The 24,415-nt window shown below is 55.4% G+C and overlaps 1 protein-coding gene across 4 annotated transcripts in view; it reads left to right on the forward strand.

Moving 5' to 3' along the window:
* FLT4 (fms related receptor tyrosine kinase 4) overlaps positions 1-23,982 on the forward strand; it is a 41,471-nt gene extending 17,489 nt beyond the window's left edge. Inside the window, exons 9-30 of one of the 4 annotated variants that reach the window (XM_061149609.1) lie at positions 1,670-1,824; positions 1,909-2,071; positions 3,530-3,659; positions 4,760-4,868; positions 5,863-6,225; positions 6,504-6,650; positions 6,749-6,880; positions 7,034-7,140; positions 7,418-7,553; positions 8,028-8,132; positions 8,704-8,817; positions 8,983-9,071; positions 9,192-9,342; positions 9,906-10,000; positions 10,368-10,490; positions 11,727-11,838; positions 12,962-13,061; positions 13,413-13,518; positions 14,115-14,266; positions 15,306-15,426; positions 16,450-16,535; positions 22,055-23,982. In XM_061149609.1, the coding sequence (XP_061005592.1) occupies positions 1,670-1,824; positions 1,909-2,071; positions 3,530-3,659; positions 4,760-4,868; positions 5,863-6,225; positions 6,504-6,650; positions 6,749-6,880; positions 7,034-7,140; positions 7,418-7,553; positions 8,028-8,132; positions 8,704-8,817; positions 8,983-9,071; positions 9,192-9,342; positions 9,906-10,000; positions 10,368-10,490; positions 11,727-11,838; positions 12,962-13,061; positions 13,413-13,518; positions 14,115-14,266; positions 15,306-15,426; positions 16,450-16,535; positions 22,055-22,250 (2,992 nt within the window). In that variant the 3' untranslated portion in view covers positions 22,251-23,982. The remainder of the gene's footprint in view (positions 1-1,669; positions 1,825-1,908; positions 2,072-3,529; positions 3,660-4,759; positions 4,869-5,862; positions 6,226-6,503; positions 6,651-6,748; positions 6,881-7,033; positions 7,141-7,417; positions 7,554-8,027; positions 8,133-8,703; positions 8,818-8,982; positions 9,072-9,191; positions 9,343-9,905; positions 10,001-10,367; positions 10,491-11,726; positions 11,839-12,961; positions 13,062-13,412; positions 13,519-14,114; positions 14,267-15,305; positions 15,427-16,449; positions 16,536-22,054) is intronic. The other 3 variants (XM_061149611.1, XM_061149610.1, XM_061149612.1) reach the window with 3 other exon arrangements.
* Positions 23,983-24,415: the final 433 nt, after the last annotated feature.

Below are 24,415 nucleotides of genomic sequence, written 5' to 3' on the forward strand. Positions count from 1 at the left end.
GGGCCTGGGACTTCCGTGACTCTCCCTGTGAGGCTCAGGCTCTGGGGTCCATCAGGGCCACCTGGTGCAGGCCCGGGACACTTGAGACAGCATCCTGAAGGGTGCTGGTGGAGGCTGGACTAAGGCCCTGCCCCCTGCTCTCCAAGGCCAGTGGCACTGGCCCTGTCTGGGAGGGTGGCCAGCTCTGTTGCATCAAAGATCTGGTCCAGGCCTGATCCTCAGGCAACTGACTTCCTCTCACCGTTCCCACCACATCTGGCCCTTTTTTTTTTCTGTCTCACTTGGTCAATAGCTGCCTCCAAGAAGTGCTCAGCTGGGCCCACTGTCCACTGAGACAACTGCCCAAGGATATTTGTGGTGAGCATAACCCCACCAGGGTCAGCTCTTCCGGGAAATCATGTGATGACTACTAGCAAGTGAACAGACAGAGATCTAGTGGACAGGCCGGTCCTAGCCCCCAAAGCAGCCTTTGTGTGTCCAGCACCATGCTGACACCAAGGCTGTATCTCGGGAGACCTGACCACACCTGCAGGAAGGTGCATTTGGTTTCCTTGGTTTTCAGATGAAGACTCTGGAGTTTGAGGCAGTGAAGGGTCACAAACACAGCAGGTAGCAACCAGGATTCTGCACCAGAGCCCAGCAGGCCTCCCAGCCTGGCCCTACTCTGCCCTGCCCTGCTGTGTGACTTCTGGCAAGTCACACCTCTTCTGAATGGGCTGTGGTGCAGCAGTTGAGAGCCAGGCCCCTGCATCCCCCTCGCTGTTACTTTCCACCCCGAGGGCTGTGCTTTCCTCCTGTCTCTCTGGCTTAGTAAACCAGAAGACGATTCCTGCCTGAGGGCCACTTCCAGGCAGAGGCCAGAGCTTGGGTTCCAGAGATGCTGCCTGTAGCATTCCCAACTCAGGACTGGAGAGGAGTCTCCTCTGGGGTATGAGTCATCCATTTATACACATGTACACTGAGCGCCTATGTGTGCTGGGTGCTGCTCTTCACATAGGGTATATGGCAGCGGCCATACGTAACAGCTCAGTGTGGGAACCAACAATCAGCAGACACGTGTGTGAGCACTAGCATGCAGACAAGCAGATGCAGGGCCCAGGGTCAGCTCCTGGTCCACACAGCTGCTCTGACAGCTGGGTGACGGTGGATATAGGAGAGAGGGAGCCCTGCAGATGTCTAGCATGCAAGCAAAGCAGGAAAGTGAGTACAAAGGCCCTGGGGAAGGGGGCAGGGCAACAAGAAGCCCATGCATCTGGAGAGCTCCAGGAAGGGCAGAGTCAGGGTCAGGGCTCCCAGACCCCTGCGTGATCAGGGTCTGGGCTGCGCCCTCAGGGACCACTCCTCCACTCCTTCACAGCACACCCCTGTGAAGCCTATGGCAGAAACAGGGGCCCCTGGGGACTCTGGTTGGTCCTGAGCCTGGGGGGTGTCATGAGCCCTCACGGCTCAAGCCCAGGGACCATCCGCACAGCCGTCTGTTCCCCAGTCCAGAGTCGGCTGCCACAGCCCTCACCCCTGCTGCTCATCCCAGAAGCAGGTCTGGGGCTGGTAGGCCTCTCCCGCCTCCTGACTGTGTCCTAGTGGTCAGGGCTGGGGCGCTTCAGGGAAGGAGGGACAGGACAGGGCTGGGGTGGAGGTCACAGCCCCCTGAGCTCCTTTCCTGGGCCAGGTACAAGGACAGAAAGGCCGTGTCCGGGCGCCATAGTCCCCATGTTCTGGTGCTCAAGGAGGTGACGGAGGCCAGCGCAGGCATCTACACCCTGGCCCTGTGGAACACTGCGGCTGGCCTGAGGCGTAACATCAGCCTGGAGCTGGTGGTTAATGGTAGGTGTGGGTGGGGCAGGAGATGGGGAGAGGGACGGGGGGGGTATTTGGGGGTACACTGACTGGCGGTCTGCCTGTCTCCAGTACCCCCCCACATCCATGAAAAGGAGGCCTCCTCCCCCAGCATCTACTCCCGCCATAGTCGCCAGGCCCTCACCTGCACGGCCTACGGGGTGCCCCACCCTCTCGGCATCCAGTGGCACTGGCGGCCGTGGACGCCCTGCAGGACCTTCAGCCAGCGCGGCCTGTGAGTGTGGCTCCACCCTGCCTCCCCCACTTCCCAGCCCCATCCCCAGCTTCAACCATTACCCTCTCTCACTACCAGCACCCTCCCCACAGCTCCGCTTTAAACCCAAACCCTATCATGATTCATGGATTATAGCCAATCCCTGAGCTCACCTTGCCTGAGCAAGGCTCAGACCCTCCCGTGTACTGTCAGGCCCGGCTGGACACAGGGATGGTGCAGCTCCCACCATCCTCTCCCTTGAAAGCGATGCTCCCCAGACACACAACCGCATATCTGGAGGAACCAAAGGACACGCCTCCGGGCACTAGGGAGGACACCCCTCAGCAAGCAGGCAGGCCTGCGCTGGTTTTGCGAGACATGTACTGAGTGAACTCCAAGGCACACTAAGCATGTCCAGGCTCACCAGCTCATCTGTGCAGTGCTCACCATGACCCCTCAGAGGGCTGGAGAAGGCACATGACTTTCCTAATGTCATGGCAGTAAGCAGCAGAGCTTGCCCAACTGCTGGGCCACACTGCCCTACCTGGGGGCCAGTAGGACAGACAGTCCAGGAGAACAGAAAACTTGAGCCAGCAAGGGCCAGGAATGGAGGGTGCCAAGCTGGTCAGTGGTCTAGAAGGCACTAGAGAGACAGTGAATGGTGCTGAGCAGGGGAGGGGCTAGTCACATGTGCCATTTAGCAAGAGATCCTGAGACAGGGGACAGGATCACGGGCTGGGGAACCAAGGGAGACGAGGCAGCCATACAAGGCAGAGAGACTGTGGCCCTTGGCATGGTCAGTTAGGGAGGTTCACTAGGGGTGGCCAGCCCACAACATTCGAGGTTCATAAGAGATTCTTCCGAACAACTGTGAGGCTGCAGATCACTGGCACCTCCAAACGTGCTCCCAGCTGATGCTCTACTGTTATGCTCTGCATGATTACAGAGCCCTAGAGCCAGTTCCGCTTCCCTGAAGGCAGACAAGAGCCTCCCTTGAGCCCCCTTAGACCCCCATCCCAGCCGAGACCAAAGATGCTGGGATGCACGGCCGTCCCAGGGAGGGGCTGCAGCTGTAGAAGAGGGACGGAAGGAGAGGGTTTCCTGTGGCAGGAGTTAACAGGAGTGACTCTGCTGCCCCAGGAGATCTAGGTGGATTTTGCAGGAAGGGACACATGTGGGTAGGGGCAGGGGGCACAGCAGACCAGAGGATTGGCACAGAGTCACAGGCGTGTGGTGCTCTGCAGGCACAGATCCTGGTCTACTGGGTAAGGCTGTGTCTGGCAGCCCATGCAGGATGGGTTACTGAGCCCTGAACAGTGTGCCAAAAACAAAGCCCCTGCCGTCCTCGCTTGCTTTGGGGGCCAACCTGCCCCACCATGAGATGAGATGACCCTGTGAATGAGAAAAGCTTGACCCTACCCTTAGTGTAGTCCCCCTCTGCCTGAATCCCTAACTGCCCTTGTCCCTCCTTGTCTTTAGCAGCCGGCGGCGGCAGCAGCGAGACCGAATGCCGCAGTGCCAGGACTGGAGGGAGGTGACCACACAGGATGCTGTGAACCCCATTGAGAGCCTGGACACCTGGACAGAGTTTGTAGAGGGCAAAAATAAGGTATGGACCAGCCAGGCCACTGAGTGGCTGGGGGAGAAGAAGAGAGGTGAGGTCCTTTCTTCAGAAGGAGAGAGGTGGGGTCCTCTCCTAGCCTTCTAGGTCTCCACTGGACTTGCAGAGCTCTTGCAATAGCAGCTGAGAGTCAGTAACCTTTCTACAGTGTCTCTGGACATCAGCTTCCCTGCCTGCAATAGACTGCAGAGGCCAGACCTGCCGCTGCTTCCCAGAGAGGGAAGCTGAGATTTCATGGCTATGGGCCCATATGAAGGGCTGGGAGAGTTGGGGCTGGGGACGCTCCATCCTCCCCAAAGACGGCTGGCCCAGGCTGGGGGCAATCCCTCGAAGAGGCCTAGCAGGGGAAGGACTGAACAAAGGCACCCACTTCCTACAGTCACTTCCTGTTTTCCTACACACCTCCAGAGCCTCTTCCTGTTCCAGGCTGGCCAGGAAGTGCCCGGCTTGAGGCTGGGGGTGGGCTCTCGGGCTGGTAGGCAGAGCCTATGGCCCTCTCTCTTCCTCTGCTTCCAAGCTTCCTACTCCCCCAGCCCAGAGTCCTTCTGGAGCCCTGGAGCCCATTTTCTTCCCTTGCCATGACCCAGAGCGCTGAGAGGTGCTATAGGCAGCCCTGAAGGGTTTGTCGGCGCATCACAGGGCCTCACACAGTGACTCCTTGGACCACAGGCTGACACTTGATATGACCAGAGCATGCATCCTAACTCTGGCTTGGACCAACCCAGTACCACCAGCCCCTGTCGCCTCCTCAGCATGGCAGCAGCCTGAGCCCATCTGTAGCCAGAGGGCTCTCTGGTCCTGCCTAACAGTGCCTTCTGACACCAGCCACAGCTGATGCCAGCTGTCCATCATGCTGTCCCTTGAGTTTTCAGGGGAGCCACCTCTTGCTGCTGCCCAAGGACCTCGTCACCTTCTCCTTGCCTCACCAGCCCTGGTACTGTCTCTGAGCTTTGGTCATCTCCAGCCCAGAGCCTCAGTTTCCCCCATTATTCTGGTGGGCACAGCAACTTCCATGCAGAAAGAGGAGGTGAGGGTAGGGGAACTTAGGCAGGAAATGGATCCTTATGCCTGACATGTATCCTGTCCAGACGGTGAGCAAGCTGGTGATCCAGGAGGCCAATGTATCCGCCATGTACAAGTGTGTGGTCTTCAACAAAGTGGGTCAGGATGAGCGGCTCATCTACTTCTACGTGACCAGTGAGTGACTTGGGCAGGCCTGGATGGAGGTCAGGAACCAGGTGGGCACAGGAGGAGACCAGGCCTGGGAGAAGATAATATGCCTGGGTTGGGGCCCCACTGAGTTTCTTGTGACCTTGAGGTGCCAGGAGAGATACCCAGGGCCCACTGGGCCTCTGGGTCTTGGCAGGAGGGATAGACTTGGAGGTTATAGGCATATGAACTGGAATGAGGCAGCACCATCTGCCCCTAGACCAGGAGGTGCCTCCCTGGGGTGCCCTCTTGTTCCCCACAGCTGCACCTTCCTCCACTTCCCTCCTCCCCCTCCTGAGCCATGGATCCTGCACAGCAGCTGGTTCTCATGTGCATTTGGCCCTGGGAAGAAGGTCCATGGTTGCTTCAGATTTTTCAAACCTGTTAATGACCTCAGGAATGCTAAGACGACCATGGAAGGACAGTCAATGGGCCCAGAGGTTTAAATGCAGGCACCTAGAAGAGAGGTGGAGCCAAAGAAAACAGTCTGCAGGAGAGAGGAGCCCATAGTAGCTGACAGTGAACAGCCAGAGGGACAAAAGGAAATCGGGAGCCATTGCCAAATGCTAATGAAGCCAGATTGTTTCAGAAAGAGGACAGGGGTGGGAGTGTGCTCAGCAGTGAGGGAGAATGGGCATTCGGGCCCCTGCTGAGCTGCTAGCAAGAAACTTGTTGGTGTCACGGGCTCCTGGGAGAGGTGGGGGCAGTATCCAGCTGGGCTTGTTCAGGAAAAACTAGACGGGGGGCACGGCATGAGGAGCCCCTGGTGGAATTGACTTGAGAGAGTTGGTCTCTTGTCAGGGAGAGGGAGGAGAGGGCTCCAGAGAGTGTCCCTGGCCCAGGGACAGGTGATGTACACCCTTATTTGAGAGCTGAGTGAGTTCGAAGGTCAGTGAGAAAGAGAGAGGGAGTCCCTGAGCAGGTGGGTAGGTTCGGCAGCACCTCACGATGTCACAGTGAGTGGTTCCTCCTCCTTCCCCAGCCATCCCCGACGGCTTCAGCATAGAGTCAGAACCATCAGAAGAGCCCCTAGAGGGCCAGGCCGTGCGCCTGAGCTGCCGGGCTGACAACTACACATACGAGCATTTGCACTGGTACCGCCTCAACCTGTCCACGCTGCACGACGCGCAGGGGAACCCGCTGCTGCTTGACTGCAAGAACGTGCACCTGTTTGCCACGCCGCTGGCCGCCAGCCTGGAGGAGGTGATGCCCGGCGAGCGCCACGCCACGCTCACCCTCACCATCCCCAGGGTGGCACCGGAACATGAAGGCGACTACGTGTGTGAGGTGCAGGACCGGCGCAGCCATGACAAGCACTGCCATAAGAAGTACCTGTCTGTGCAGGGTGAGGCAAGCCAGGCCGGAGGGGCCAGGCGGGGCAGTGCTCCCCAAGGAGCCTTTATCCCCAGCCCGGCACGTGCCTGGGCAGTCCATTCACAAGCCCGAGCCCGCAAGAGCATCCCCCTCTCCTTCCCCCCGCCCGGGGCTTGCACAGCCCTGCCCACCCCAAGCTCAAACCCTGACCCTTCAGCTTGGAGAGCTCCTAGCATGGGAGGGCCCTTTCCTGGAGCGCCCTCCTGCTTTCTGCAGCTCCACTCAGCTCTCTCTCGACCCCGCCTCCAGCCCTAGAAGCCCCACGGCTCACACAGAACCTAAGCGACCTCCTGGTGAATGTGAGTGATTCCTTGGAGATGCGGTGCCCAGTGGCTGGGGCGCACGTACCCAGCATCGTGTGGTACAAAGATGAGAGGCTGCTGGAAGAAGAGTCTGGTAGGGGGATGGATATAGGTGGAGGGCGGCGTCCGGAAGCTCTCTAGGCCAAAGCCCCAGACCTACTTGAACTCAAACGTCCACCACCCTCGCTGCAGGAATCGACCTGGCGGACTCGAACCAGAGGCTGAGCATCCAGCGCGTGCGCGAGGAGGACGCGGGCCACTATCTGTGCAGTGTGTGCAACGCCAAGGGCTGCGTCAACTCCTCTGCCAGCGTGGCTGTGGAAGGTCCCGCCTCCCCCGCGCGCCCCGCCCCCCAGCCCGCCTTCTGCCCACACTCGATGCCAGCTGTGCCCACCAGAAGGGGTGCCGCCCGAAGGGTGTGCCCTCTCCCCCTCACAATATGTGCACAGTTGCCACCCCCGCTTTCTGCCCACTCAGGCTCTGAGGATAAAGGCAGCATGGAGATCGTGATCCTTGTTGGCACCGGGGTCATTGCTGTCTTCTTCTGGGTCCTCCTTCTCCTCATCTTCTGTAACATGAGGAGGGTAAGCACTCCTTGTCCCCAGCTGCTCATGGGCTCTCTCTACCCTGTCCAGCCCTTAAGTTAAGGAATATGGTTCACCCTGGCTCACCTGGAAGCCTTGTATCCTGGGAGGCCCCCCAGACCCCTCCAGGCTGCACTGTTAGAGGACAAGAGGTTGTCCATCTGTCCCCTCCTATGTCGGGAGTCCCTAAGGAGAGGCCATCTGTCCTGGGCACAATTTTACTGAAGCCAGGATGGTATGGCCAAGTCAGTGAGCTGTCCCCATACCCATCCCCCAGCCAACCCATGCAGACATCAAGACTGGCTACTTGTCCATCATCATGGACCCCGGGGAGGTGCCTTTGGAGGAGCAGTGCGAATACTTGTCCTACGACACGAGTCAGTGGGAGTTCCCCCGGGAACGGCTGCACCTCGGTGAGACCTGCTCCCAGCCTGCTTCACCCACCCAGTCCTGCTGGGCAGACGCTGCTTCAGCTGCTCTGGGGTCAGGCAGGCTGGAGCCCTGCAATCCCTCCATTCTCAGAACTCATGCCAGAAAGTCCCACCTGGCCCCCACCTGGCCTGACCTGTCCATCTAGGCACGCATCCCCAGAACTATTATAGGGGCTCTCAATTCCCAGGCCCCCCGAGGTCACTTCCTGCTGCTCTGAGCAGGGTGGGCCTGTCACACCTGCTGGGAGAGGATGCAGGCCTTCCTGTCTGCCTCTCTCCTCCCTCTCTCCCCACCCTGCTCCCCATGCACTTCCTGTTTGGCAGGGGGGCTCCTGACTTTCCTCCCCCTCCTGGGCCTTCCTTCCTGGCCCTCCACAGGGGTTGTCCCTTCTGCCCAGTCCTCTCCACCCACACCCCCATAACAGCTCACCTGGAACCAGCTCCCTGCCCCCGCAGGGAGAGTCCTCGGCCACGGGGCCTTTGGGAAGGTGGTGGAAGCCTCAGCCTTTGGCATCAACAAGGGCAGCAGCTGTGACACTGTGGCCGTGAAAATGCTGAAAGGTGTGGGGTCAGTGGGTAGAAGGGGTGGCTGAGCTGGTGAAGGCCAGCAGCTCTGGGTGGGCTGGTGGGTCTGTGGTGCCAGAGGGGAAACAGGTTCAGAACAGATTCTTACCAGAGGTTATACAAGGAATCCATGGCCTGGGGCTCACCTCTGAGTAATACTCACCAGTCCCACCTAAACCTTTTGCCTCAGAGAGGGAGGTGGTATTTGCTGCGCCCCCACCAGCAAGAGCGCTGGTCAGGCCTAAGCTCAGCTGAAAGTGAAAGTGCTAGTCGCTTAGTTGTGTCTGACTCTTTGCCACTCCATGGACTGTAGCCCACCAGGCTCCTCTGTCCATGGAATTCTCCAGGCAAGAATACTGGAGTGGGTTGCCATTACCTCCTCCAGGGGATCTTCCAGACGCGGGGATCAAACCTGGGATTCATGTGTCTGCTGCATTGCAGGGGAATTCTTTACTGTCTGAGCCACCAGAGAAGCCCAAGCTAGTGGCCCGGGAAAAGGGATATTCAGGGCCTGGGTCAGGGGCCAGGTGGGCCCGGTTACCAAGCAAAGCCCCCATGTTGCTTTCAGAGGGCGCCACAGCCAGCGAGCATCGCGCTCTGATGTCGGAGCTCAAAATCCTAATCCACATTGGTAACCACCTGAACGTGGTCAACCTCCTAGGGGCTTGCACCAAGCCCAATGGTAAAGAACTCAGTCGCCCTTCGGGGAGGGTGAAGCCCCAAGGTGCCCTTATCTTTGCGGGTGTGGAGGGCCAGCTGGGCCGGGAGTGGGCGGGACACAGGAGGGCTTTGGGGCGGGCGTGGCTGTGCTGCTTGCCCTCCAGTGCACCCTCCTGCCCTGCCCCAGGCCCTCTCATGGTGATCGTGGAGTTTTGCAAGTACGGCAATCTCTCCAACTTCTTGCGTACCAAGCGGGAGGCCTTCAATCCCCGCGGGGTAGGTGTGCGCCCCACCGAGGGCCAGGCCTCTGCTGGTGAGCCGGGCAGGGAGGGCGGAAAGTGCCTTTGCAGTAGACGGCGAGCCTCCTCCAGCCCCGGCCTGCTTTGTGCATCGCAGGAGAAGTCTGCTGAGCAGCGAAGGCACTTCTGCTCCATGGTGGAGGGCGCCAAGGCTGACCAGAGGAGGCCAGGGAACAGCGACATGGCCCTCCTCACAAGGATCCTAACGGGCAAGGGCGGGGCGGGGCGGGCCGCTCCAGTCCAAGAAGGTAAGAGTCTGGCGTCCCCTTGGCCAAAATGGCTGGCATGCTCCAGGACCCTGGGATAAGCCAACCTGGGGCCCTGCTGGAGGGACTTAACATGGGAGCGTATGAAATGCACTCTGCCTTGAAAAGAGAGGCCACCTCAGGAAGCAAAGCCCCCATGTTCCCGCCAGAGGGTGCCATTGCGCCCTGATGGTAGGAGCTCAAAATCCTAATCCACACGCTTAACTACCTGCACTCCTGGGAGCGTGAGACTTCTGATGTTTGATTTGGTCGTCTCTAGATGAATAAGAGTTTGCCCTGCAAACATGGTGGGGAGCGGTCCAGGCAGAAGTAGCAGAGGCAGAGGTCTAGTGTGGCAACAGTACTCACTGCTCTGGGAGTAGTTAGTGGGTACCACAGAGAGAAGGGAAGCTGAGCGGGAGGAGAGGGGACCAGCAGGCTTGTTAGGCCTGGCCAGGAGGGATGCAGCCAGGTTCAGTGAGCAAGTAAGTGCTCCCTTTGGGGCTGGGTGGGAAGTGGGAGCCACGGCTGAGGCCCTTCCTAGCCAGCTTCACTTCTTTATGCAGCCAAGGACCTGTGGCTGAGCCCGCTGACCATGGAAGACCTTGTCTGCTACAGTTTCCAGGTGGCCCGAGGCATGGAGTTCCTGGCCTCTCGAAAGGTGACGGCCCCAGCAGTCTCTGCAGAGGGGAGAAAGGCCAAAACTCACCCACTTACCCCACAGTGAAGCTGTAGTCAAGGCACATCTCTCCCACTTTGCAGAGCTGTAGATTGAGTCCAAAGGGTAGAACCAAACTCCCAAGATTTTCCGCCAGTCAGAGGCAGAGCTGGCTATAAAACCAGTCTGTCCTACTGCACAGCCTTCTCCGCTGCCCGCACAGTGCCACCAGCTCTCTCCATAGCAAGTTCTGGGGCACACAGAAATCTGTCCTCGAGAGAGCAGGACTCACGCAGGGTATCCTGGAGCTCTAGGTGTGGGTGTGGCCACAGGGGCCTGATCGCCTCACTGCTCCTCTTCGCTCCCCTAGTGTATCCACAGAGACCTGGCTGCTCGAAACATCTTGCTGTCAGAAAGTGACGTGGTGAAGATCTGTGACTTTGGCCTGGCCCGGGACATCTACAAAGACCCTGACTACGTGCGCAAGGGCAGTGTGAGTACAGGCCATGGGGGGTGGGGGACTCACCGCCACCCGCCTGGAAGGTCTGAGGACCTACAGGGATCCTGGAGACTCTGCTGAGGCACCTGGAGCAGGTGTGTGGAGACAGGAGCTGACAAACAAGGGCCCCGGTGCTCCAAATGGACCTTGTGTCTGGCCTTTTTGGTCCATTAGGTGGGCGCTGACTCCACACACCTGCTCAGTAGGGGCTGGCCATGCAGAGCTAGATCCTACATGACGTCCATCCTCAAGGGAGACACACCTAGTGTAGCATGGTTACAGGAAAATGCGTGGGTGCTAGGTGCAACTTGTGTCTCATTGGTGGTGCCCAGAGGTAGCCAGGCAGGCATCTGAGCATCTAAATTTGTTTAGGGTTTTGCCCCAGGGGAGGAAGGAAGAGGCTTAGAGGGAGGTTGACAGGCAAATTGGGTCCAGGCTCTGAGAAGGAAATGGCAACCCACTCCTATATTCTTGCTTAAGCGGGAAATTCCATGGACGGAGGAGCCTGGTGGGCTACAGTCCATGGGGTTGCAAGAGTCGGACACGACTGAGCAACTAAACCACAGACAGCAATGAGAGGCCCACCGTGCAGGGCTTTGTCCTTTATTCTAACTCTCAGGTATGTGGGGACTGTGGAGGTAACAGCCAGCTGTCCAGAAACTCCCTCCACAAGCTATCACAAGAGAGGGGTGGGGGTGCTAGGGTGGAGGCAGAGGCAAGTCAGGAAGGCCCGTGGTCCTCAAGGCTCCCAGGTCAAAGCCATAGGAGGGAAGTCACAATAGGAGCCGCCAGAGGAGGGGTCAGGAGTGATGCCAGGCTTCTGGTGTGGGGACCAAATGAGTGGATAGAGGTGGAGCTGGTGAGGGTGTGCAGGGACACAGCATCCCTCAATATACTGGGCCAGGGGGTCTGCAGCTGGAGACAGGCTACAGGTTTTCTCTGGGAGAGCACAGGGGAAGAGAGGGACCCGGATGTCTACCCAGAATAGTAGCAGGGAAGAAGCCTTCAGAGAAGTCACCAGGCACCTGTGGAATGGAGTGGGGGCAGTCAGCAGGGACAGAGCCAGCTGCAGGAGCCATCTGAATACACGCAGGGTGGACCTGACCAAAGAGCCTTTCTTGTGTTGTGACTCCAGAGTCCTGGGGAGAGGAGGGGCAGGGGAGGGATGCCCCTGGGTTTGGCCTCTCTCTGTTCTTCCCTTCCCCACTGGGACACACGTGCATCCCGCAGGCCCGGCTGCCCCTGAAGTGGATGGCCCCCGAGAGCATCTTCGACAAGGTGTACACCACGCAGAGTGACGTGTGGTCCTTTGGGGTCCTGCTGTGGGAGATTTTCTCCCTGGGTGAGTACAGGCAGGGGGCAGGGCAGGGCAGGCTCAGCAGAGGTGCACACCTGGGCCGAGCAATCCCGCTCATTCTGAGACAGGTGCTTGGGGGGCCCCCTGGGCCCCCTCTTCACGTCCAGCCTGTGCCCAGGGCAGAACCCTGTGTTCACCCAGCAGCTCCTGGGCTCATCACTGTCACAGAGGGGAAGGCTGCAGGAGTCCCCCAGACCCCTCCCTCCCTGGCTGAGCCCCTTGCTCACAAGCCGCTGGGGATACTGCTCCTGCCTTTGCGGGGCTGGGGAACATCTGGAAGGAGACCAGCGGCTCCCTCAATGACCACAGCTGCTCAAGCCTCACATAGTAAACCGGGCCCTGCTGGATCCAAGATGAGGGGCCCCAACCAGGGTGGGGGTGAGGCAGGAAACAAGTAGAGTGAAAACGCTGAAGCAGCCATGACCAACGCTGTTAGTGAAGATAGAAGCGCACGGGGAGCACAGGGAGGACAGCGCTGGGTGTGAGCTGGACAGGCCGGGAGGGGCAGGCTCACGACGGCGGGCGGGCTGCAGGCAAGAGGGCCTGCGGAACAGCAGTCCAGGGCATGGGGTTGGTCAGGGCTGTGATCCTTGTGCTGGGGAGCTGAGCAGGGTGTAAGCAGTCAGCACTGGGAGATGCTGCAAAAGCCCTCTGGGGTGAGGGCCTGGAATTTAAGTCTACTGGGAGCCATGCAGGGTTTGAGGGAGGGACTCTTGTCTTAACAGGGCCTTCCCACAATGGTGTGGCTTGCAGGAGCTAGGTCCCTTTTGCTGGTAGAGCCACAGGACGTAAGGAAGAGCTGGAGAAGGCTTCTCTGAGGAGGGGTCATTGTGACAGGGCAGCTCAACTGGCTCAGCAAAGCTCCACTGGCCCTGATGGTCCCAGGATGGGGAGTGTTTCCGCCAGTGCGCCTGGGAGAGCTCTGATGCTCATGGCAGCTCTCACAAGCGGGTGCCACGGTCCTCTTAACCTAATGAAGAACTCATCCGAGGGGAGGGGGCAGCAGGGTGAACTCCCTGCCATAAGGGGCCGGGGCAGAGGCGGTTCAGACCTGAGTGGAACAGCGGGAGCCTGCTCCACACCCACCCCCATCCTGTTCTACCATCAGGGGCCTCCCCATACCCTGGGGTGCAGATCAATGAGGAGTTCTGCCAGCGGCTGAAAGAGGGCACCCGGATGAGGGCCCCAGAGCTAGCCACTCCTGCCATGTGAGTCTCTCGGGAAGCCGTGAGGCACTGAGGGGCCGTAGCGGTGGGTGGGCACCAGGAAAAGGTAAGGGGGGTTGTGCGCAGGCTTGGGAAAGGGGGCATGCCGGCAGGGGCAGGGTTCAGGCACAGGAGCCGGGCTGTAGGCCTGCAGACACTGTCTCTCACTCCGCCACGGGACCGCCACCGACAGCTCTCCTTTCTGCAGGTAGGAGGGACGGCCTGGCCTAAGCCCGGGGGAGGGAGGCAGGCAGAGCAGGCCTGAGGGATCGGCAGGAGGCAGGAGACTTGGGTCTGCTGGGGTCGGGTGCGGGGTGTGCTCAGACAGCCGTCCAACATCCAGTGTACCCACAGACGCCGCATCATGCTGAGCTGCTGGGCGGGAGACCCCAAAGAGAGGCCTGCATTTTCAGATCTGGTGGAGATCCTGGGGAACCTGCTTCAGGGCAGGGCCCAGCAGGTGAGGCCCTGACTCTCCCTGTCCTGCTGCAGCAACCTCTGGCCTCCAAGCCAGGGGCCATCACATGGATGGTCAGAGCCCAACTTTCCCACGAAGAGGCCCAGGTGGGTCCTCAGGGAGCCAGCAAGGAGCCCCACTTCCTGGCAGAACAGTGATATGTTCTACCTCACGCTTTGCCCCTCTGCCCCCTGCACCCACCTCTGACTTGTATCTCCCTCCCCCAGCTCAGGACTGGCTCAGGGCAGCCCTGAGACCTGGAGGAGGAAGCAGGGAGCTGCCTGCTGCCCCAGCCTCAGGGACTTGAAGATGGGCGCTTGGGGGCCAGTGCCGCCCCAAGGTGAGGGTGGGAAGTACTGATGTTCGAGGCTGTGGGACAGCCAGGCTCTGGAACGAGGATGCTGTTATCATGCCTGCCTCCTCCTTAGAAGGGGCACCTGGAAGGGCTGTGGGGAGAACGTGCCCAGCTCCCTTAGTCCTTGGAGCCCTTGAGAACAGCACTTGAAGGATCAGGAACTCTAGAAGTCCTGAGTGCAGGAGTAGGGGCGAAGTGGCACCTAAGAGCCTCTGACCCTGGCTTTTTGTGCCATTCCTGCCAGGAAGATGAGGACTGCATGGCTCCTCGTGGTTCTCAGAGCTCGGAGGAAGGCAGCTTCTCGCAGGCATCCACCACGGCCATGCACATCACAGAGACGGATGCTGACACAGAGGACAGCCCGCTGAGCCTGCACCAGCACAGCCTGGCCGCCAGGTCAGCCCCATTCTTCAGATCCAAGTATCCCCCGGGCAGGGGGAAAGCAGTTTGGACATATAAGTTTTATCCTCATCAGTCATCAAGGAAAAGTGAAGGACAAGGACTTAAGAGGCCATTGTATATCAATTCAAAGAGCTAAGTGACAGCATTGCTGATGCCCTGGCGGGTGTGGTCAGTCTTGAGGTCCTTCCAAGCCCATGTGGCCTTTCAACTTTGCTTTTCTCCATGCCCCCTCAGTTCTTCCCTCTGGCCTCCTCCGCTTGCCCACACTCCTAGCCCCTGAGAGGCCCTCCACCATCAATTTCAAGGGAGCGCCCCTCTCAGGCACAATGCCCTGGCCAGCTCCACCCTGTCGGGAAAGAACATGGAGCAAGGGAAAGAGGGGCGAGTTCCCGGGACCCTGAGAGTGGGGCTGGCCACTCACTAACCTTGTTCAGGATTTAGAATGGAGCCTAACTATCCAGAGTTTGGGGTCAGAGGCCAGTGAATATTTACCTTCCAAGAAGGTCATGCACCCACATCCACACTGGTGTTGCTGAGAAAAGAGCTCAGGACTCTCCACGCCATCCTCCCCAGCAGAGAACAAGGTTGAGCGTGGGCAACAGGAACACCTAGCTGGTTTTTGCCGGGCTCCTTCCACCAGCCCCTCCACAGGCACTCGGATGTGCACACACCCGTACACACAGGTCAGACAGGGGCGCGGACATCAGTGCTGCCTGCCCTGCACAGGGCGGCCCGTCCTGGACGGAAGTCCTCCCCAGTCTCTCTCCAGCTCCACGTCACACCCGGCCCATGTGCCCTCTGCTGCTCGCTTCCCACATCCTCCCCAGCAGTGGCCTCAGGGAGGTTCACTCCTCTCGCCTGGGAGCAGAGGCAAGACTCAGGGACCTGGGGAGCCGTCTAGACCAGCCCCTGTGCTCAGCCCCAGGCCTGGCGTCCTTCCCAAGAGGAGAAGGGTACAGAAGGAAAGGTGCAGAGAGCTTTCAGGAAGGGTGCTGGACTGCACTTCTCAGCACTTGCTGTTTCCTCCCCACAGATATTATAACTGTGTGTCCTTTCCGGGATGCCTTGCCAGAGGGACTCAAACCCAGGGTTTCTCCAGGATGAAAACGTTTGAGGAATTTCCCATGACCCCAACTACCTACAAGGCCATAGTGGTAAGTGGAGTGAGTGGGCTTGTGCCCTCACCCCAGGTCACGGCCCCTGGACTCTTCCCACAGGGAGCTAGATGTAAGGAAGCCCTGAGGCTTGTGGCAGAAACCAGCTCAGCACGAGGAGCCCAGTGCCCCATGTCTCTGCCTCTTTAACTCACCCAGGGTCGCCCCTCCCCAGCACCCCAGCCTCTCTCTCCCTGCAAGGTAGAAACCCAGTGGAAAGACAGCTCCTCGTTCTAGACGGTTCTCCTGGGATCAACCCGAGTCAGGGCCCCCCTTGGGTGGCCCCCGGGCCCCGTGACCAGAGAGGAGATGGTGTCACCAGGCAAGAAGTCTAGGGTAAGAGGCATGGGAAGACCACTCGTGTTCTCAGATGGCAGTCAAGCAGAGTAGACCTCTTACAGCTCAGTGAGGCTGGAGGCAATCTGACCATTTTGTAAAAGCCCAGCCTTCCAGCATCCATCCAGATGGGGCTGGTGAGTGAGGACAGGCCTGGGGGAAGCCGGGTACACGGGTGGCGGTGGGTGCCCTGAACCAGCGCCATGCAGACCCGCACTCCCATCCCCAGGGTCAGACAAAGACGCAGGGGGAGGGCCCCCCATCCATGGTGAGACTGTGGTTCAGTCCCCCTCCACAGAAATCAAGACCACTCCAAGTCACGCTGATTTTGACATAGCCCCACCAAACCTTGGACGCATCTGAGGACCCTTTTCCTCCACTGTGACCTGTCGGACTCTCTCTAGACTTCCCCTGTTTCTCCCAGTGCTCCTGCTCTGCTGTGTCCTGAGCAGGCGTGTGGCCACCTTCTGCATCTCCCAACAGGGGTGTCTCAGTCTTGCCACCCTCTTGAATCACAGGGCGTGGGCCCGCCAGACGCGGTGTCTCCCTCTGCGGCAGGGGCATGTGACCCTGACCGACAGCCTCCGGTCTCCCACACACAGGATGAGTGTCCGGGCAGCGGTGGGGCAGGTCTGAGGGGGGCTGCCTACAGCCCACCCGCAACCTCGGCATGGTCTCTCTGCGCAGGACAGCCAGACGGACAGTGGGATGGTGCTGGCCTCCGAGGAGTTTGAGCAGCTGGAGAGCAGGCACAGAGAAGAGAGCAGGCTCAGGTAGGCCTTCAGGAGCTGCCTCCTGGCCGGGGCACAGCGCAGGGAGGCCGGGCCTGAGTGTGCCACGCACTCCCTCCTGAAACTTTTCATGTCTCCAGATTACCTTTTGTGCGTTCAGGGCAGACCACTCTGGGACTTGAGGGTTTTGTCCACCAGCCTTCCCATAAGCCCCACCCCTCATCACTGTCCTGACCCAGCACCCTGGTGCTGGTCCCCTTTGTCAGATACTAGACAATAACCTCTTTGTGAAACCAAGAAACATCTGCTATGCCCAATGTATGTAGCACCCTTCCCCCGGCCAGGAGAGGCCACAGATCATGTGACCTAGAGCTGGCTGTTGTACTTCTTTGATGAGAATACAGTTACAGAGAAATCTTCCAGTGTGCTTGCATAGGGGGTGAGCTCCATAAACAGTGACCTCCATTTTCCAAGAAGATACCTCCACTCTTTAAAAGTAGATCTGAATATTTAAACTTTTAAGGGTATACATAAAACAGTTAAACGTGTACGTATTTTTTTATTTTTTTTTTTATTTTTTTTTTTCCAATGGGTTTTGTCATACATTGATATGAATCAGCCATGGATTTACATGTATTCCCAATCCCGAACCCCCCTCCCACCTCCCTCTCCACCCGATTCCTCTGGGTCTTCCCAGTGCACCAGGCCCGAGCACTTGTCTCGTGCATCCCACCTGGGCTGGTGATCTGTTTCATCATAGATAGTATACATGCTGTTCTTTTGAAATATCCCACCCTCACATTCTCCCACAAAGTTCAAAAGTCTGTTCTGTATTTCTGTGTCTCTTTTTCTGTTCTGCATATAGGGTTATCGTTATCACCTTTCTAAATTCCATATACATGTGTCAGTATGCTGTAATGTTCTTTATCTTTCTGGCTTACTTCACTCTGTATCAGCAGATGAATGGATAAGGAAGCTGTGGTACATATACACCATGGAATATTACTCAGCCATGAAAAAGAATTCATTTGAACCAGTCCTAATGAGATGGATGAAGCTGGAGCCCATTATACAGAGTGTACATATTTTTTTAAACTTTTGATCCATTTTTTCAACTTTATTGGAACACACAGTTCTTTTTTCACACAGCATCTCTTAAAGTCCAGTGGAAACTGCACATTAAAGATGAGTCTGGTCAATGGCCTAAGATACTCTGTTGCATATAGAACCATAAATGAAGAGTAGTGTCTTTTTGCATGCAGTCTTTTTTAACTTTTTGCTTTGTATTGGGCTGTAGCCGGTTAACAATGTTGTGATGGTTTCAGGTGGACACTGAAGGGGCCCAGCCGTACATTCACGTGCGTCCATTCCCCCCCAAGCTCCCCTCCCATCCAGGCTGCCACGTAACACTGAGCAAAGTCGCATGTGCTACACAGGACATCCTTGTTGGTTGCCGTTTTAAATATAGCAGTGTGTACCTGTCCATCCCAAACTCCCTAGCTATCCCTTCCACCCATCCTTTCCCTCAGCAACCCGTAAGTTCGTTCTTTAAGTCTGTGAGTCTCTTTCTGTTTTGTATCATATCTTCTTGGGATTCCACCCACATGTAAGGGATGTCATATGATCTTTGTCCTTCTCCGTCTGACTCACTTCATTCAGTAGGTATGACAATGTCTAGGCCCATCCATGTTGCTCCAAATGGCATTGTTTCATTATTTTTCATGGCTGAGTAATATTCCAATGTATATATGTACCACATCTTTATCCATTCCTCTGTCAATGGACATTTAGGTTGCTTCCATGTCTTGGCTATTATAAACAGTGCTGCAATGGATATTGAGATGCATGCATCCTTTCAGATCATGTTTTTCTCTGGATATATGCCCAGGAGTTGGGATTGCAGGGCCATATGGTAGCTCTATTTTTTGTTTTTTAAGGAACCTCCATACTGTTCTCTGTAGTGGCTATATCAATTTACATTCCCACCAACAGTGTAGAAGGGCTCCCTTCTCTCCACACCCTCTCCAACATTCATTGTTTGTGGGTTTTTGGTGATGGCCATTTGGACCAGTATGAAGTGATATCTCACTGTAGTTTTTATTTTCATTTCTCTCATAGTGATATAGAACATCTTTTCATGTGCCCCTTATCCATCTGTACTTCTACTTATTTACTTTAGTAATTGACTTGCTCATAGCTGTTTAAATGATAGAACCTAAAATATTAATATAAAACAGTGCTCTTTTCCGCTTTTTTCAGATCCTTGTGTGACCCCTGTGTCTATCAGGGACCCTTTTTGGGGTCATCTGATGTAGTTTTACTTGTCTTCTGCCTAGGCTGTTTTTGAATCAATAGGTGTTGTCATTGAATAGTTTACCCTAGACCACGGGTGTTAATTTGTATCACAGTAGGATAGTTGAGGTCATTCTTCGCCTTTCCGGTAGGTGTCATTAAGATCTCAGCAACTTAGCCAAATGTCTGTTACCTTCCCAGCAGCCTACAAAGGCATGTTTGCAGCACTGGGAACACTGGAGGTTGTGGGGTCGTATGCCTACAGATAATTGCTGCATCTCTATCATGCATCTTGGCCTCCTTCTTTGTTTTTATTGATTCTGTCAGGTTCTCTCTATGAGTAACCTAGTTTTGAAAAATTAATGCTTTTTATTTATTCAACAAAAATAGTTTCTGGCTAATTTTTCTTTATCAAACAGGTTTTGTTTTTTTTTTTTTATCTCCCCCAAAAGTATTTCAGTAAGAGGATAAGCCAGAGGATGATAACTACTTACATTCCAGTCTCCACACATCTGTCTAAAATCAGCTCATGAAACAAGACCTCTCAGAGCCCGTGACTATGATATAAGCAAGGGAGAGACTCCAGTTGTGTGTGAGTCGAGAACTCAGCAGCAGAACCAGCAGAGCCATGCCCGCACCCTGGCAGGGGAGAGCAGTCTGGGGACTGCCCCCGGAGAGGAGACCGTCAAGGTCCTTGGGACCATGGCCTCACAGACTGAGGAGATGTCCGAGTGTGAGCACTAGGACAATGGCCTTAGGAAGGCACTGTTTCTGAAAGGACAGTGAGCGGGAGGGGAATGTGCACCTCAGGTGCCTGGCGGTGAAGGAAGAAGAGAGTTGGAGAAGAGTCTTATAGAAACAAGATTATATGAAGAGTTCAAAAGACAGTCACAGTCCCAAGGGCCTCTTCATTACAGAAACTGCACGTCATGATGGGAGCAACAGAGGACATTATTCTCTTCCCAGGTCCCCTTGGAAACACAGTGTGATGAGCCGCAAAGAGGTGTAGCAGGTCACTTGGCAAATGGAACATTCCCCAAACAGATGTAGAGGTGGGATGGAATGTGCCTTGAAAGCATCTGTCAGGGAGAAGGAAGGAGTTCAGGTCCTCAGTTCTTTCCTATCTTCTGCTCACCACTGGTCAGTACTCACCCTGTGGGAAGTTAACTCATCCTCACTCCAAGGTGGCTCACCCCGTCCTTTCAGTGGCACTTAGGATGCCATTCCCCATTCCCTGTGTCGTGCAGCTCATCCAGCTCTGCAGGTAGAAGGGAGATCGGAAAGCCCGAGGCTTTCAGCACAATAGCAGCTGGGGAGGTGTCCAGCACTCCCTCTTAAGTGGCTGGCGAGTCCCCACTGGTGAGACAGCATGGGACATGAATGGAGCCTTTGGAGAGAGGCATTCAATGTGTTATGGTGTTACAGTACTCCTGAATGAAGAAAGCTACAGAGACGCCCACATTCCTGGCCCTCCTCCCATAGGGTAGTTCAGTTCAGTTCAGTCACTCAGTCGTGTCTGACTCTTTGCAACCCCATGGACTGTAGCACACCAGGCTTCCCTGTCCATCACCAACTCCCAGAGACTGCTCAAACTCATGTCCATCAAGTCAGTGAAGTCATCCAACCACCTTATCTTCTGTCGTCCCCTTCTCTTCCTGCCTTCAATCTTTCCCAGCATCAGGGTCTTTTCCAGTGAGTCAGTTCTTCACATCAGGTGGCCAAAACATTGGTGTTTCAGCTTCAGCATCAGTCCTTCCAATGAATATTCACGACTGATTTCCTTTAGGATCGACTGGCTTGATCTCCTTGCAGTCCAGATCAAACCCATAGGGTAATCTCAGCCTGAATAAGCGTGAACAGAGAAAAATGAGCACTATCCATACAGAGTTATTATAAGAATAAAAAAGAAAATTAGATTTAAAACTTTTCAGTAGCCATAAACACTCCAAAAACAGCATGGAAAAACTGTGGTACAACACAATGACATAAATTAAATTCATAATGAAATAAGTAGCTGCACTATGAATCATAAATTCAAAAATTCAGAATAAATATAGACAAAGTGTGACAATATCAAATGGGAGCCAACTAAATTTATGGAAGGAATTGAAATAAAAGACAAATCCTCTCAAAAATGAAGAGCAGAGTACCCAAGGGACAATTAAATATGATCAGACTTGCAGTGGAGGGCACATTTGATAGATAGGAAAAGCAGTCAAGAATAAATCAAGAGGTCTAAAGGGTCAGAAGTAATGTGAAAATTTTAGAAGTTAAATAGAAAACTCCCACATATGTACAACTGGTGTCTCTGAAGAAGAAAAATGCCAACAGTGAAACAGAACTAATATTTTTAAATATGTAATTCAAGATAGTGCTCTTAAATGAAAGGAACCAAATCTACATATTAGAAGGGTACCTGGGAAAATTGGTCCAAAAAGAGTAAACTCTGAGACATAACCTAGTTGAACTATCAGATTTTAGAGATAAACATTCAGGTAAAACACCAAGTCACCAAAAAAAAGAGAGAGAGACATAGATTGAAGTATCAGGCTTTTCAGTAGCACCATGCAAAGCAAAAACAATGAAACAAATTTTCAGAAAGCTCAAAGAAAATGAGTGCTGAGGAGGGAGCATCACTGGGCCATCGGCGAGGCAGGAGGGGGCCCAAAGCTGCAGGGCCCTCTGGGCCAGGGGCAGAAGCTTGGACTTTATTCAGAGTGAGTTGTAGGGAGTGAGTTGTATTGAAGGGTGTAACTTGAAGGATCTCTGAAGACTGGCCTATAAGGAGGCATGAGAGGAGGGAAACGATGTGCTGGGGCAGTCCCGAGCACTCACTGATGCAGCTCACTCTGAAGGAGCGGAGGGGCATGCACGGGGAGGCGTGCATGCCTTTTGGCGTAGAAAGGCCAGGACCACTGTGTGGGCCGGATGTGGGGGATGAGGGGAAGGGAGGAAGAGAGGATGACACCTGGGTGCTTGAGGCTTTAGAGCAATGTTGGTGCCATTTACAGAGATGAGCAAGACCGGGAGAGAAGCAGGTTTGGGGGGATGGAGTTGGGCTTTCTCCATTGTCCCGCACCCAGGCATGGGACAAAGAACCGTTCTGGTGTTTGCCAGCAGGCACACTGCTTTGTTTTTCTATTTAAGTCAAATCTGTGTGTTTCCATTGGCCTTGCTTGTTGCTCTAGTTGTTTCTGGTGATTCCGGTCAGACCTCAACACGGTTCCAATCGTTCTTCTTTTCTGACTGATGTCACCTTCCTGTCTCAGCAGCTGTAAAGGACCAGGCAGGAATGTGAACGTGACCACGGCCCACCTCGACCCCCAAGGGAGGCGGCGGCCCGAGCTGGGGCCCCGGGGCCAGGTGTTCTACAACAGCGAGTACGGGGAGCTGGCGGGGCCCCCGGAGGAGAGCGCCAGCACCCCAGCCGCCCGAGCGCCCTTCTTCACAGACAGCAGCTACTAAAGCAGCTTTGGACAAGCCACCCTGGACCCTGGGCTCTGACAGTGGGTGGGGGTCACGCCTGGCCAGTGAGCAGAGGGCTACAGACCCAGGCTGGAAGCTCATCTCATCCAGTTTGGGCCAGGAGACATTTCTTTCTCCTTAGCTAGGAAGAGTAAAACCCAGGCTCCAGCGTTCCCTTCAATTCCGTCACCATGCCTGCCCAGGACACCCTGCAGATCCCTGGGGCCCTCCTCCCCTTCAGATGCAGATTCCACTCAGTTCAACATCCACAGGGGCCAGCTCTGGGCTGGGCACTCTCATAGGAAATATCTCTTTGGGTGCCTCATCTCAGCGTGGTAGATGGTGTGATCCCCGACTTCTGATGAGAAGTATGAGAATGACATAATAGTCGAGGTTGAACTGTGGGCTCCCAGCCCTGCCCCAAATACTGCCCCTTCCCGTGGGAATGGCTTTCTTCATTTGCCCCTCCAAGGCTCAGAGAAGGTGCCATATTTCCAACTCAAAGCAACAAATGAGAAATTTGAGTGGAGAGGAATGAAGTGTCCTTTCTTGAGCCTGACCAAACAGCTCAGAGTAGCCATCTCTGCAGTTCCAAACCAGTTACAGCAGCCTTCTTCTCCTGAGTGCTGAGAACTATTCAACATTGTTGTTTTTTTTTTTTAATTAGAATTTCAGAGGCTATTTGAGCTGCTATGAAGAATTTACTTTTAAACAGTTCAGTCTGAAGGGAACCCAGGAAAGGTGTTTCTGAATCTGGAAAGTTCTTGGCTCTGACACTCAGTCAACTGCTGTCATAAAAGACCCCACTGTGGCTGCCACCTCTTTCTGGAGAAGCCCCCAGCCGTACCTGCCTGGCCCAGAATTGGAAGAGTCATCTGACGGTCTAGAGCTGCCCATTTTAGAACCACCTGGTTCTTCCCTCTGGGGCCTGGATCTGCTACCCAAGGCACCACCCAAGCTGTGAACATCCTTATGAGAGGCAAATACTGTGGGTTCCTTCAAGAAAGGCTTTGGGGCTGGCCCAAAGGACCCCCAGTATTGCAGTATACCAGGAGGCAATCCACAGATGTCCCTACACCCCCATGGAGGCCCCTGTCTCCTGCCCCCTGCTCTGTGCCTGACATCGGCCGTCTGGCAGGTCAAGGCTTTGTCACAGAACAGTGGGGGACCCTCTGGAGGCTGGAGCCATTCCCCCCCAGGCACCCCACCTAGTTCGCACTGGCTGGCCACCCACACCCCAGGAGAAAGACCCTCATCCCAGTTAGCACCATGGAGGTTGACACCCCGCTCCCCGGCATGAGACGCCTGCAGGACAGGCGGCCATGCAGCGAGCAGGGGCGTGCCTGGGAGGGACCACCGCCCCCCACCCCCACCCCCACCTTGTTGTATATTGTTCCTTTAAGATACATTGAATGTAAGTGTGGCTGTAGCCCTAACTGTCCCCAGGTGCCCTCCCCTGGTATCACCTGCTTGTGAGACCTGGGTCTCAGCTTTACCTGGTTGAAGTCCAGGGGGTGTTTCAATCAGAGAAGCATCTCAAGGATTTCCGTGCAGTGGCCCAGGCCCAAGACCCCTCCCGACATGTGTCCCACCTATGCTCCTGTCACATAACTGCACACACAAAGATGTATTGAGAAGAAAACCTCCCCCTACCCCTTGCAGAACATATGCTCCGAAAAGATAAAATATTTAACAAAAGATAATAATAAATTTGATGCCAGTCTTGAGTTAACAGTGAATAGATTCTCAGCTAAATTCCAGATCTCTGTTAAGATTTGGTTCTAGCCTTCCTCCTACCTGATCGTCAGCCCTACAAGGCCATTGGACAGGCCTTGCAAAGGAAACAGCAGCAGAGGCAGCTGAGGCCCCCTTTCTCTGCCCAAAAGGCTGTTATTGTTCAGTCACTCAGTTTGTGTCTGACTCTTGGCCACCCTATGAACTACAGCATGCCAGGCTTCCCTGTCCTTCAGCATCTCCAGAGTTTGCTCAAAATCATGTCCATTGAGTCAGTGATGCCATCCAACCATCTCATCCTGTTACCCAGTTCACCTCTTGCCCTGGATCTTTCCCAGCATCAGGGTCTTTTCCAATGAGTCATTTCTTCACATCAGGTGGCCAAAGTATTGAAACTTCAGCTTCAGCATCAGTCCTTCCAATGAATATTC

This window comes from Dama dama, chromosome 9 (genome assembly GCF_033118175.1).
Source record: "Dama dama isolate Ldn47 chromosome 9, ASM3311817v1, whole genome shotgun sequence".
Lineage (NCBI taxonomy): Eukaryota > Metazoa > Chordata > Mammalia > Artiodactyla > Cervidae > Dama > Dama dama.